The sequence below is a fragment of the Myxocyprinus asiaticus genome, chromosome 6, assembly GCF_019703515.2.
Source record: "Myxocyprinus asiaticus isolate MX2 ecotype Aquarium Trade chromosome 6, UBuf_Myxa_2, whole genome shotgun sequence".
Taxonomy (NCBI): domain Eukaryota; kingdom Metazoa; phylum Chordata; class Actinopteri; order Cypriniformes; family Catostomidae; genus Myxocyprinus; species Myxocyprinus asiaticus.
Window position 1 is genome coordinate 39,931,986 of NC_059349.1, and position 15,301 is coordinate 39,947,286.

At 39.0% G+C, this 15,301-nt stretch overlaps 1 protein-coding gene across 3 annotated transcripts in view; it reads left to right on the forward strand.

Moving 5' to 3' along the window:
• Positions 1–14,680, forward strand: part of LOC127442319 (capping protein, Arp2/3 and myosin-I linker protein 3-like) — a 105,912-nt gene extending 91,232 nt beyond the window's left edge. For 2 of the 3 annotated variants that reach the window (XM_051700244.1, XM_051700245.1), the window contains exons 38-40: positions 8,581–8,655; positions 10,475–10,582; positions 13,265–14,680. In XM_051700244.1, the coding sequence (XP_051556204.1) occupies positions 8,581–8,655; positions 10,475–10,582; positions 13,265–13,305 (224 nt within the window). In that variant the 3' untranslated portion in view covers positions 13,306–14,680. Of the gene's footprint in view, positions 1–8,580; positions 8,671–10,474; positions 10,583–13,264 lie in introns of all 3 variants that reach the window. The other variant, XM_051700243.1, reaches the window with a different exon arrangement.
• Positions 14,681–15,301: the final 621 nt, after the last annotated feature.

Genomic DNA, 15,301 nt, shown 5'->3' on the forward strand with positions numbered 1-15,301 from the left:
ATCAGCTGTCCTTCCTGTCTCCCTGTAGCGCTGTCTTAGGCGTCTCACAGTACGGACATTGCAATTTATTGCCCTGGCCACATCTGCAGTCCTCATGCCTCCATGCAGCATGCTTAAGGCATGTTCACACAGATGAGCAGGGACCCTGGGCATCTTTCTTTTGGTGTTTTTCAGAGTCAGTAGAAAGGTCTATTTATTGTCCTAAGTTTTTATAACTGTGACCTTAATTGCCTACCATCTGTAAGCTGTTAGTGTCTTTACGACTGTTCCACAGGTGCATGTTCATTAATTGTTTATGGTTCATTGAACAAGCATGGAAAACATTAATTCATTTTAATGAACCAGTGTTTGTCTACTCAGTTTTTCTGAGGTGAAAACTGTACACAGAGGAAATTATAATAAGATGTATTATTCAAAAAATGGGTTATCACCTGTAGGTATTGTATTCATCTTATTAATGATTGTTATTGATAACATCAGTACTGTTAGGTGGATGAGGACACTATGCACTCATGATCTTTTCTCTAAATGCAGCACAGTTTGGATGGGAGAGTTTCGTGATATTAAATAAATAATTATATTAAATAAATAAATGAATAATATACACTTGTTCATGTGTGTTTTTTTTCAGTTGGCAGTTCATTATTATTTTTAATCATTATGAACATATTAAACATGACAAAGAGAATGAAGATTTATTGTATTACTTTAATATACCATGAATGAAAACATAATGTGCCATATGTATAGATACAAAAAATAAAGCTGTTATTATTATTTTCATCATTATCATAAAGTAAGCAACAGTGTAAGATGAAAATACACATGGAAAGTACATATGTGACCAACTTGTTTCTGCGATAGCTCTGCAGCCATCTCCGATGCACAGAGTATATTATGTATGTGTTGCTCACCCTTTTTCGATCTCTCATTTCTAATATTGTGTACTTACATCCCCTATTTTAGTGAATGAGGGGATATGGGGCGATTTTGTTTTTGTTATTGTTATTTTTACTGTATGAAAGAGTTAAATTTTTTTAACAAAGCATTATCACATTGGCATATACCATTGTGATAACTTATCACATACGAAGGTATATTATTATATATAAAAAAAATATGAACATGTTTTCATGTTTTTTTTTTATTGAATACAATTGAATGTCTGTTGAAGCTGGTTTGCACCACAGTTGATTAAAAAAGTGATTTTGTAAGTCATAATAATGAGAGTGTTTCTCATTGTAATGAGACACTAAGTCATTATTATGAAACCGTTTCTTAGTGTTTTGAGATACGGTACTAAATTTATCTCAAATATATATTTTTATCAACTTTTATCAACAAATTTGTCTCCATGTCTGACTTATGGAAGTCATTTGTCTTTTTACCCTTTAATAAGTTCAGAGTCTTGTAGCTCAAATTAATAATGCGCTGAAGTGTTTTGCTGATCATATTATTTATGGCTGAGTTAGAATCTCCTGCCTTGTTGAGTTTTTTATTTTTATTTTTTATCTTGCATTCTTCTGCTGTTCGATCTAATAATACCACTTATTTTAATCTGAACAATGATGCCAGCATCATTTAGTAAGTTTACCTTTAATGGAGAGCAAAATATTGGGTCAGGAGCATGATTTTCAGAATTAACGAATCTACCGCTGGTCGTTCACATCTGGTGTAAAATGGAAGAAGGTCTCCAGTTAACATGAACCATAACACCGGCAGCAACGCAAAATGATGTGTCTTCTGGCCATCTTGATTTGTTTGACTTGAATGAGAAATTGGCAGAAATAACCTGCAGCAGTGAATGTCTCTGGTTACTTATGTAACCTTGGTTCCCTGAGATGAAGGGAACAAGACATCGACAAATTCCTTTTCCACTACCTAGTTGAAGCCCTTGTATCATAACGCCAATCTTATTATTGGCAATGATGTTTGAGCCCTGCACCTTTAGGTGTGCATTTGCCCTATATACTGTAAGTGGGTGCTCAGACATCATTTCTTCCGAATTTCCTGACTGAGGGACAAGAATGCGCCATTTTGGCGCAACCAACAGAACCATTTCCTTGTCCTCACGGACTTTGCTGATGACAGAGTTAAGAAGACGCACAGGGTGAAACGCGTATTTGCGTTTCGCCGGCCACTTGTGGGCCAAGGGGTCCACTCTTGGGACATGGAGTACCAAAGAGGGCAGTGGGCTGTCTCTGCGGAGGCAAATAGGTCGACAACTTCTGCTTTGCCGACATTTCCCAAATCCTCAGAACCATCTGAGGATGAAGTCTCCATTCCCCCGCCATCGGTCCCTAGCGTGACTGCATGTCCACTCCGCATTTCAGATGGCCCGGAACAAATGGAGGCCTTGCGCCAGGCTCATCATTGGTAGCGATTGAGTGCTGCCCTGCCGATTTATGTATGCTACCAGTGACATATTGTCTGAACACTGAACGTGATGACTCACTATGTCGGAATGGAAAGCTTTCACCGCTAAGAAGACGCTAGCATTTCCAAGCAGTTGAAGTGCCACACCCATTTCGCACTCGTCCAAGTGCCGAAAGCCAGGCGTCCATTGCACAGCGTGCCCCAACCCGTGTTAAACGCATCCGTGGTCACCACTTTCCACCTGAAAACCTGACCCAGCATCACACCCTGCTGAAAAAGGTATGGACAACTTTACACAACTGATCAGTATGTGGTTTCATACAACAAATAATAAAATCATTAAAACGTATACTTTATATGTATAAACGCATGTACAGATGAGACAGAAACAGTGGTAGTAGTTAATACAGGTGCTGGTCATATAATTAGAATATCATCAAAAAGTTGATTTATTTCACTAATTCCATTCAAAAAGTGAAACTTGTATATTATATTCATTCATTACACACAGACTGATATATTTCAAATGTTTATTTCTTTTAATTTTGATGATTATAACTGACAACTAAGGAAAATCCCAAATTCAGCATCTCAGAAAATTAGAATATTGTGAAAAGGTTCAATATTGAAGACACCTGATGCCACACTCTAATCAGCTAATTAACTCAAAACACCTGCAAAGGCCTTTAAATGGTCTCTCAGTCTAGTTCTGTACGCTACACAATCATGGGGAAGACTACTGACTTGACAGTTGTCCAAAAGACGACCATTGACACGTTGCACAAGGAGGGCAAGACACAAAAGGTCATTGCAAAAGAGGCTGGCTGTTCACAGAGCTCTGTGTCCAAGCACATTAATAGAGAGGCGAAGGGAAGGAAAAGATGTGGTAGAAAAAAGTGTACAAGCAATAGGGATAACCACACCCTGGAGAGGATTGTGAAACAAAACCCATTCAAAAATGTTGGGGAGATTCACAAAGAGTGGACTGCAGCTGGAGTCAGTGCTTCAAGAACCACTACGCACAGACGTATGCAAGACATGGGTTTCAGCGTCTCGCCTGGGCTAAAGACAAAAAGGACTGGACTGCTGCTGAGTGGTCCAAAGTTATGTTCTCTGATGAAAGTAAATTTTGCATTTCCTTTGGAAATCAGGGTCCCAGAGTCTGGAGGAAGAGAGGAGAGGCACACAATCCACGTTGCTTGAGGTCCAGTGTAAAGTTTCCACAGTCAGTGATGGTTTGGGGTGCCATGTCATCTGCTGGTGTTGGTCCACTGTGTTTTCTGAGGTCCAAGGTTAACGCAGCCATATACCAGGAAGTTTTAGAGCACTTCATGCTTCCTGCTGCTGACCAACTTTATGGAGATGCAGATTTCATTTTCCAACAGGACTTGGCACCTGCACACAGTGCCAAAGCAACCAGTATCTGGTTTAAGGACCATGGTATCCCTGTTCTTAATTGGCCATCAAGCTCGCCTGACCTTAACCCCATAGAAAATCTATGGGGTATTGTGAAGAGGAAGATGCGATATGCCAGACCCAACAATGCAGAAGAGCTGAAGGCCACTATCAGAGCAACCTGGGCTCTCATAACACCTGAGCATTGCCACAGACTGATCGACTCCATGCCACGCCGCATTGCTGCAGTAATTCAGGCAAAAGGAGCCCCAACTATGTATTGAGTGCTGTACATGCTCATACTTTTCATGTTCATACTTTTCAGTTGGCCAAGATTTCTAAAAATCCTTTCTTTGTATTGGTCTTAAGTAATATTCTAATTTTCTGAGATACTGAATTTGGGATTTTCCTTAGTTGTCAGTTATAATAATCAAAATTAAAAGAAATAAACATTTGGAATATATCAGTCTGTGTGTAATGAATGAATATAATATACAAGTTTCACTTTTTGAATGGAATTAGTGAAATAAATCAACTTTTTGATGATATTCTAATTATATGACCAGCACCTGTAACATTTTAAAACAACATTTACTAAATCATATACTGTATGCTACACTGGATGATAAATGACCAAAATCACCAGCAGTATTAGTTGGGAAGTTTCTAAATTAACATTTTGAATGGGCGTTTTGCCAATGCGCGATTCAAGCATCTCAGATCTTGGATCAGCCGAAGCCCACCATCTTTTTTCGGAACGAGAAAATAGCAGCTGTAAAACCCTTTGTGAATTTGGCAGTCTGGAACAATCTCTAACGCATCTTTCACGAGGAGATTGTGAATCTCTGCCCGAAACAACGGCTTGTCTCGTGACGGAACCGTGGATGGTATAATGCCGTTGAAGCGAGGTTGCTGGCTCGCAAATTGGAGCATATAGCCATGCTCGATTGCTTTTTGCACCCAGTCTGACACACCCGTGAGAGCTGGCCATGCATCTGTGTGGTGAGACAGCGGGTGCATCAGTTCACTCTTTATAAGAGACAGAGTGCTGCTCGCCATAGGGAAGTGGTTGAGCATAGTGTGTGAGGTGTGAGAAACATGAAGAGAAATTGAGCCCCAATTGAGGCATTTCACTGGTCAGGAACGCGCCTGCTGCCCGGGGAAATTTTCCCTTTGACACGGGGTTCGCGCTGAGGTGGACAAGGCTTCCATTTGGGCCAGATGAGAGGGAATACTTTTCTTAGGCAAAATGTGCTTCATCCCTTGTGACTGCTTTTGCACCGCAATGAATTATTCAGAAAAGCCTTCCACAGCGTTTCCAAAAAGGCCGTCAGGGGAGACAGGGGTGTTGAGCAGGGGTATCATCATTGTGTAGTTTGATTAAATATGATTGTAAATTGTGTATAAAAATAAATAATTAAATAATAATTATATTTTGAACCACAGTGAGCAAGCCGAAGGCAACTGTGGCAAGGAACACAAAACTCCATAAGATGTTGGTTAATGGAGAAAAATAACCTTGGGAGAAACCAGGCTTACTGTGGGGGCCAGTTCCCATCTGGCTAAACAGCATGAATATAATGTCAATATTAGTTATTTGTGTGCAGTGCAAGTCATGGATTAAAACTTGTAAACTAAGTGTTAAGGTCCAGTGTTTAAACAAAGATTTTGTATGAACTGTAAGATTAATGACTAATGTCTTTTCAGTCCATCCTGGATTAACTGCAGAAGTTCACATAGATGCATTGTCCTTTGTTAGTTGGCTGATGAAAGCTTTTGTTGGCAATTAATTGATAGTCCATGTATTCCATTTCAAGAGTGTAGTCCATCAATAGACAAAGGTGATGCAGGCAGAGATCATTGAGGTGCATCGCAGTTCAACCGGCAGGTCATTTCAGTGAGGTTCAGTGGGGTCCATCCTAAGTCCAAGTTTCAGGCAGTGGCATATGAAGCATCTGATGTCTTACAGTTGGAGTTGGCATCAGTTCATCCTCTGAAGTCCATTGTATAAGACTGAAGTGTCCATCCCACACCTATAGAAGGACAAAGATGAGCTGTAAATGCCTCTTTAGTCGGGTGAAGCTTAGCATATCCCTTATCCTCAGTGTGGTCCACTTTTGTGAGGACTGATCTGGACGCGAGACAAGTAGGGTGCACGTCAGATATTTGTGAGCTCATCGTGGACTTCTGGGAAGAACGGTGCATTTCTCCGGGCCGCAGCCTGCTGGTGGCAGCCAGTCTGCTGGAACCACTCATCTAGGCGGGATTTTACCGGCTCCTCTGGAAGGGACCCCTGGAGACCGAGCTCCTCAACCACTGAAACTCTCTGTCAGTGGACAGTGCGCACTCCTCACCCTCACAAGAGCCTCCTCGGGTTCTTCCATCTCTAACTTGCGGCCCCGCCATGCTTCATCATGTGGTCCCTCGAGACTTAACACAGAGGAAGAAGTCGGGAGGGCACGGGAGGCGAAGTCGTCCTTCAGAGCGGAGCATCTTGAGACTCATGTCCTCACAGTGAGGGCAATGTGTCCTCATGAGAGCTGCTTCTTCTCTGCAGGCACTGGACTCAGGCGGAGAACGTCCTGATGCATCTGCAGGGAATCCCGTCCGCTGAAGGGTGTCTGTCAATGGTGAAGAGAGGGCTGATCAAGAGGAGATGATCCGTCGTAGTCAAGACGAGATGATATCGGTCTTGAAGAAAGAAAATTCTGAAGAAATTATGTTTGTGGACCCGCTTATATAGGGCAAATGCTCACCTAAAGGGGCAGGGCTCAAACATCATTACCAATCATAAGATTGGCGTTATGATACAAGGGCTTCAACTAGGTAGTGGAAAAGGAATTTCCCCGAATCGATAGGGAACTGGTCTGGCCTGACTCAGTTCATCATTGATTGAGTGAGAACACCTCAAATTTTACTGGCTGTGAAAACCAGCAGGCGGGGCTCATTATACTACATAGAAAATGCAGTAAAAAGCACCGCTTTTTTGCAACCAAAAACGTAATTTTTTACGCCGTCATATGCCAAGCCAAACAGCATACAAAGTGCCGATTTTCACATACACTAAACATCATCCAATATAATGTTTTAAACTATTTTCGCACATTTTTTATGCCGTTTGAAATAACTACGCCATATTTTACAGCTTTATGGTTGTTTAGAACGCCGCAAAATATGCTGTTTTAGATGTAAAACTCTTGCGTTATTCTGAGACTCGTGACTTACAATAGAAGTATACTTTGGGCTAAAATCGGGCTGCACGCGTTCAGTGCTTGAGCACTCTGCTAATGATGAGATTTGCGTCACGTGTCCTGTATGCAAACACTCAGTGTTTTTTTGTTTTGGGGGGGCTTTAGTGATAAAGACTTTCCCATGTCTGATACTTGCCAATGCTCAGTGCACTTAACCCACACTAAAGCCACACTAGTTCGAATACCGCTCTGGAGTGTTCTTTCAGGCTAAGTGTATCCCAGAGTTCATCACGTTCAGTAGACAACACCCCACATACCCGAACGATCGCCGTATCTTCGCCATGATGATGTCAAGGAAAGTTTTCAGTGTAAGTTATTTATTATCATCAGATGGTAAAACGTAAGTGAAGCATATGCTATTGTTGTATGTATGAATATATTCAACATAAAGCACAATATAACGTTCACAACTTGTTGGGATGACTTAATAGCATCATCTTTATTACTCAATTTTTATGTGTAAATTTACAGTATATGCCTCTTTGTTATCCTTCTCGCCTAATAATCACCGTATTTTGTTTGTTCTCACCTAATACTGCTGGTGATTTTGGTCATTTATAATACAGTGTAGCATACAGTATATGATTTAGTAAATGTTGTTTTAAAATGTTATTAACTACTACCACTGTTTCTGTCTCATCTGTACATGCGTTTATACATTTAAAGTATACGTTTTAATGATTTTACTATTTGTTGTATGAAACCACATACTGATAAGTTGTGTAAAGTAGTCTTTGGTTGCCTTATATAAATGGCAAGCCAACACATATCATTTAAGTATATAATTTAAATGGTTTTTAGTAGTAGCTATTAATGGATCACACAGGTTTATATAATATATTTTTTTTTGTATTATTATTAATTACATTTTATGCAGTATATTGAGAAATAGAATGAATGAAGAGTAGAATGAAATGGCTTTAATATTTTACAGGGATTATGGATGACACAATTTTACAGTTAAACATATTTTAATGTGCAATGTATTGAAAATTCAGTTTTTTCCCTTTACATGTGGTGTATTGAGATTCAGAACGTTAAAATATGGTTATCTTATACTCACTCATTTTTCAACGGCTATAGCCTCTTCGTAAGCAAAGACCATGATGTGCTTGTGCATTTATGTTGTCAGTTTGATAATAAATATGTTGAGATTGCTGCTCAATTTCACTGATAACCGGCTCTGACTCTAGCAGCACGGTGGTAGGTGTGTGTGTGTGTGTCCACTGCAAACTCGCATTCACATCTGCCTCCGTTCCGCTATCCAACGTCCATATTTTCACAATCACAATCCAATCAACAACCAATAGATAAACTCAAATCCCCGCCCTACATTTTTTTCTTGTTCGATAAGCTGTTTCACTCGGAAATACGTCACAATACAGAAGTAAATTTGGTTGCAACTTCTGTTTCATGCTGACTTTAAGCTAATATTACATTTTAGAACACATGCAATCTAATAGATACCAGAGATTAAGTACTGTATCATAAATGATGTAGAGAATGTACTTTGTTGTGATGATGATGATGATGATGATGATGTTATGGTGTTGGACAGGTGAAGAGATCATGAGCAGCCCTGGAGGTCCCATGAAGCCACACAGAAACAGGAAAGCAAACTCTTGTGACACAGGTACACACTTTCAATGTGAGTCTTCTGGGCATGTGATGAGGGCCTGTGTGCATTCATTGTCTATCGCTGTAGCATGCATTTATATATACAGTTGTGCTCAAAATTTTGCATACCCTGGCAGAAATTGTGAAATTTTGGCATTGATTTTGAAAATATTTTCTTTTGACTTTTGTCTTTATGTCTTTTAGTTAAGGATAGTGATCATATGAAGCCATTTATGATCACATAGTTGTTTGGCTCCTTTTTAAATAATAATGATAACAGAATTCACCCAAATGGCCCTGATCAAAAGTTACCCTTGAATGTTTGGCCTTGATACAGACACACAAGGTGACACACACAGGTTTAAATGGCAATTAAAGGTTAATTTCCCACACCTGTGGCTTTTTAAATTGCAATTAGTGTCTGTGTATAAATAGTCAATGAGTTTGTTAGCTCTCACGTGGATGCACTGAGCAGGCTAGGTACTGAGCCATGGGGAGCAGAAAAGAACTGTCAAAAGACCTGTGTAACAAGGTAATGGAACTTTATAAAGATGGAAAAGGATATAAAAAGATATCCAAAGCTTTGAAAATGCCAGTCAGTACTGTTCAATCACTTTTTAATAAGTGGAAAATTTGGGGATATCTTGATACCAAGCCAAGGTTAGGTAGACCAAGAAAGATTTCAGCCACAACTGCCAGAAGAATTGTTCAGGATACAAAGAAAAACCCACAGGTAACATCAGGAGAAATACAGGCTGCTCTGGAAAAAGAAGAAATGGTGTGGTTGTTTCAAGGAGCACAAAACGATGATACTTGAACAAAAATGAGCTGCATGGTCGAGTTGCCAGAAAGAAGCCTTTACTGCGCCAATGCCACAAAAAAGCCCAGTTACAATATGCCCGAAAACACCTTGATACGCCTCACAGCTTCTGGCACACAGTAATTTGGAGTGACGAGACCAAAATAGAGCTTTATGTTCACAACCATAAGCGCTATGTTTGGAGAGGTGTCAACAAGGCCTATAGTGAAAAGAATACCATTCCCACTGTGAAGCATGGTGGTGGCTCACTGATGTTTTGGGGGGGTGTGAGCTCTAAAGACACGGGAAATCTTGTGAAAATTGATGGCAAGATGAATGCAGCATGTTATCAGAAAATACTGGCAGACAATTTGCATTCTTCTGCATGAAAGCTGTGCATGGGATGCTCTTGGAATTTCCAGAACGACGATGACCCTAAGCACAAGGCCCAGTTGACCCTCCAGTGGTTACAGCAGAAAAAGGTGAAGGTTCTGGAGTGGCCATCACAGTCTCCTGACCTTAATATCACGAGCCACTCTGGGGAGATCTCAAACGTGCAGTTCATGCAAGACGACCAAAGACTTTGCATGACCTGGAGGCATTTTGCCAAGACAAATAGGTAGCTATACCACCTGCAAGAATTTGGGGCCTTGTAGACAACTATTACAAAAGACTGCACGCTGTCATTGATGCTAAAGGGGGCAATACACAGTATTAAGAACTAAGGGTATGCAGACTTTTGAATAGGGGTCATTTCATTTTTTTTCTTTGTTGCCTTGTTTTGTTTTATGGTTGTGCCATTCTGTTATAACCTACAGTTGAATATGAATCTCATAAGAAATAAAAGAAATGTGTTTTGTATGGCTTCTCACTCATGTTTTCTTTAAAAATGGTACATATATTACCAATTCTCCAAGGGTATGCAAACTTTTGAGCACAGCTGTATATATAATCCTTCAATACTCATAACCTTACCATGTGATCTTCAAATAGGTCCTCCGCCACCCTCTGTGTGTGCCCCTGTATTTTCCTATAGGTATGGAACAAGACACCCGCTGTGATCTGGAAAGATCCTCAGATCGCAAACCCCCTGTGAAAAAACCTAGACTCCCTCCAAAAAGAAATAAATCTTTGGATTTCCCTGGTACTGTGTAAATTTATATGTGTGTGTACACGTGCATCTGTATACATCCCCTTTTAATTCTTCAAAGATTTTGGTAGTTTTATTGGATAGTCTGAGCAACTGCTTCAGTAATTAGAGAAGATTTTTCCTGTGTTACATATGAGTGTTTTAGTTAACTGAGTAAGACTACACCGGTCTGTGTTTTTGTGTAGGTGAAATTTTGCCTTCATTGTGGGGACCAGCCAATGGCCCAGACTAAGAAACACAGCTTAAAGGAATAGTTTACTTAAAAATGAAAATTATGCCATTATTTACTCACCCTCATGTCGTTCCAAACCAAAATGCTCCAAAATGGCAAAAAAACACCATAAAAGTATCATAAGTGATCCATATGAATATATATATGCTATATTCCAAATCATCTGAAGACATTAAATAGCAATTGTGTGAGAAATAGAAAAAAGTACATTATTTACTGAAAGTCATGATATCTACCCTAGCTTTCCTTGGTGTATTGATGAAAGAAGCAATGTCCAAATTATGAACTAATTGTTCTTTTAAATCAGATATTTTCAATGAATCAGTCAATCCAGTTCACAAAACCAGTCCGAAGGATTCGTTCACAAATCAGACTGATCTGCAGGTCCGGTTCCAGATCAAAATCACTGAAAGTGCTTCTGAAAATAGTGAGGGTGCTCTGTATAAAGTGGAGATGTATCGTAATTAAAAATATAATGTTTTTTTTTTTTTTTTAATACATTAAATCATGTTTAAATACTAGGCTACTAAAACAATGTAAAGAAAGTTTTTGTTTTTCTTCTTCACATGATCTGTCACTGAAAATGACAGCAAAAGGCTGCGCCTGCAGATAAGGACATACTGATTTGCAAAATCACACACGTTTATAAGTTTTGATGCAGCATTTTGTGTGTTTGCTGGGATTCAAGGAAATCTGCTTGCCAGTTATTAGTCTTGCATATTCAGTTGAGCAGAGGTGTTTCGATTATTTTGGTACAGAGGCCACATCAGCCATTAAGTAGAACATGGAAGAGAGAAGATAAAAAGTTCTGCATATTTGTATTTTTTAAGCCCAGAAGTAGAAGTGCACTCATGCACTTAATGAATGATGCACAATTTTCTGAACTGTGTACTGACTGATGGGACCATTCTGTGATTGCTTGAAGTTTTGCTGTTACTTTTCTATCATGTGTTAGTAAAACTGAATAAAGGCTGAATAAAATAATTAACTGTTTATTTTACCATACTTCACTGCAGTGGTAATTTAGTATTCAATTTAACACTCTACATCAGTTGTCTGGTTTAATAGTAAAATAAAATATTCTGAAATTATAGATTCTAAAAGCTTATTTTAAAGTTTGCCGCAAAGTGGATAAAGTTGTGTTATTCTGAAAACATTATCAACTTTATCAACGCTCCTGGGTCATGATGTGGGTCTCATCAATGGTTTGTTTGGCATCCCATTCAGCACACAACTGAATAATACAGGCTGCATTACACTGATAAATGATTACTGCCAGAGTAACATTCGCATACAGGTGTGCGGGACATTTTACAAATAACACAAAGAACAGTCCTTTTCCTCTCTCACTTGGTTTTACTCGCGTGTCCCCTCCTGCAAGATCTATTGGGATTTTACTAAAGATCATCACTGAAAAGGTTTGCTCGCAGACTTGCCACTAAACAGCACACGCAGCCTCACGAATGGACACGGAGTGGCTACATCATACTTTTCTTTGAGCAGAATATTGCACTTTTGAACGCTAAGTATTTTATTTTATTTTTTCGAAGAGGAGAGAGAAAGTGCGCACTCGCATACATGGTTGCTAGATTGCATAAATTAAGTATAAGACATAAGGCGAAATATTTCCAATTTGTGCAAGTATAAATCTCTGATTTGGATGTTGCATCTATTATCTGGCAACTTTGAGCATATTAAACGCTTATGGATGCGCAATAGGTTCTACGGGGGTGCTTAGCACCCTCAAGCACCCCTGTAGAACCGGGCCTGCTGATCTGGTTACAGGAAGATTATCAGTGAATAACAACTTAAATTTCAGTCAGTGACTCACACAAAGCTTGTATGGCTTCAGAATTTTTGGAATACAGTGCACAAATTATATGGACTACTTATATGATACTTTCATGGTGGGTTTTTGTTTTTTTGTCATTTGGAGCTTGACAGCCACAGTTGTCCTCATTCACTTTCAGTATATTGACAGGAGTATCAGAGATATCCTTTCGTTCCACAAAAGAAAGTCATGGGAGTTTGGAACGACATGAGGGTGAGTAAATAATGACAATATTTACATTTTTGGGTGAACTATTCCTTTAATAAACATACTAAATAATGTATTAATTGAAAGGTAAAAATGCACTCTAATTTTGTGAGGGTTAGCGGTATGGTTAAGGGATAGAAAATATGACTAAGTCATGTTAAAACAATTCAAGTCAATGGAAAGTCTCCACCATGATAGAAAAACATACAAAAAAAAAAAAAAGTGTGTGTGTGTGTGTGTTCTTGGACAGATGGTATTGAGCTGACCTTTATCAAAACCAGATTAGTAAACAGGTAACGTAAGTAGGCCGTAACTCTCTCTCTCTCTCTCTCTCTCTCTCTCTCTCTCTCTCTCTCTGACTCACTCTCCTCTCTCTCTCTCTCTCTCTCTCTCTTTCTCTCTGCAGGCCATCAGAGTTTGGAGTCAAGCAAGGCTGAAGCATCCTGACAACCATTTGAGCTAAAGCTCTGTGAGAACAGACGGTCATTGTGATGCTGAGAAGAGAGAGAGGGAGAGGGAGAGATAAAGATATGATCAAAAGAAGAATTTTCATATTGTCATTTTACCACTCGGAACAGACACATACACAAACTGTACACATATTATTGCTTACTCAAGTGAATTGTTTTGCTTTCCTTCCAGGTCCTGCACTTCTAGATCAGTTTTTATTTAACCAGCTTTCTTAACCTCCATGTAAAGGGATGGTTTACCCAGAATTCTAAAATTATGTTAATTATGAGTTAATTAACAGAGGTTCAGGAGGAGCATGATAATTTTAATCTGACAAATCACAGCCCGCAATTAGGAGTATATAAGCCGCTGCTTACCTGCTTCCTGTGACAACACTCCTGACATCCCACCTTCACCCCATCTGCACCTACTTTCTAGATTATCTGGACTCAAGTCGAGTCTCGAGCTCCAAGCCCTCCAGTATTCGGACAGCAAGCCAAATATGTTTACCGCTTCCACACAAGATTACATTAACATATGAACTACTGAAAAAATGTCTCACCCTCCTGTTGATCAGAACCCATATAACTTTCTTTCTGCTGTGGAACACAAGAGGAGAGTTTTGAAGAATGTTCATGCTTTTGTTTTTTTGTTTTTTCATATAATGAAAGTAGATGGGGACTTGGGCTGTCAAGCTCCAGAAAAAATATTATAAAAGCATAATAAAGTAGTCCATATGACTCATGCAATATGTTACAAGTCTTCTGAAGCCATTCAATAGCTTTGTGTGAGGAGCAGACTGAAATGTAGTTCACTAGAAATCTTGCCTTGAAAATCTTTTTTGAGAGCCGTGGTTACTTTTCCAGCAGATTGGATTCTGCTATAAAAACTCCTGTTGTGTTCCATGTAGGAGAGAAAGTCGTAGGGATTTCGAAAGACACAAGGGTGAGTAAATGATTACAGAATTTTTATCTTGAATAAATTTTCCATGTTACTATCATTCCTTTATTTCAATCTCTCTCCCTCTGAGCTTGCTGACAATCTTTGACATAACAGAACTTTTGCTTTTTATCTTTAAAAGGACAAAATGATATTTTGTAAAGTATAATATTTAAACAAAACAAATATTTGCACTAATCAGCGCTTGAATTCCACCCCCCCACCCCCACCCCACATTACCTGTGTGAAGTTTTGTAGTGTACAACTAACTTATTCTTATCGTTTCCGTCTATACACAATCAATATAATTAGCAGTATTGATGTCATGATCAGGCATTGTTTATGCAACTGGATCAATGTTTAAGAGTTTGCCGTCCCTAAATAAGCTTTATTTTCTACTAAATGTGATTGAATGAATAAAAAAATAATATTACATGTGTTTTTGTTCCTTTTTAACATACTCAGTGCTTTTCATCAACAGGTATCTGATATATGAGGTCTTAGGGCGGGTACTTTTACATAAAAGTACTGTGTTAAAAAAAGTACTGGTATTTTTATATGGACACTGATGAGCATATACAACACATATATGACACATACGCAGCAGGGTGCTATGCACTGTGTGTTGTGACACATTCCTCCCATAACCATCATTACATTACACAGTAGACCTTCTGGCAGTTCGGACCAGACGGGATAGCCTTGTTGAAATTAAGAAACTAATTACTCATCAACTCATTAACTTTTTACTCAGATTTATACTTCATGCTAAGATAATTTTTCAGTCAAGTAATGGTGCAGAACTAAGTACCAGATGCCACTCCGCTTATTGCCTTTTATTGGCACAGGAGGGCAGTAGAGACCTAAAGCCAAGCAAACATCTTGCTATGGAAGAGCAATTTTCTAACAGAGATTAAGGAATTTTTTTGTGCATGACTGGCATTTAAATGTCTGTGAGAAAACAGTCTCTAAAGAGAATTGTCTATTCATTCCAGTGTATCACTTTGTGAGGCTATTTATTCCACCAAATTACCTATTTGAATAGAATAAGAAG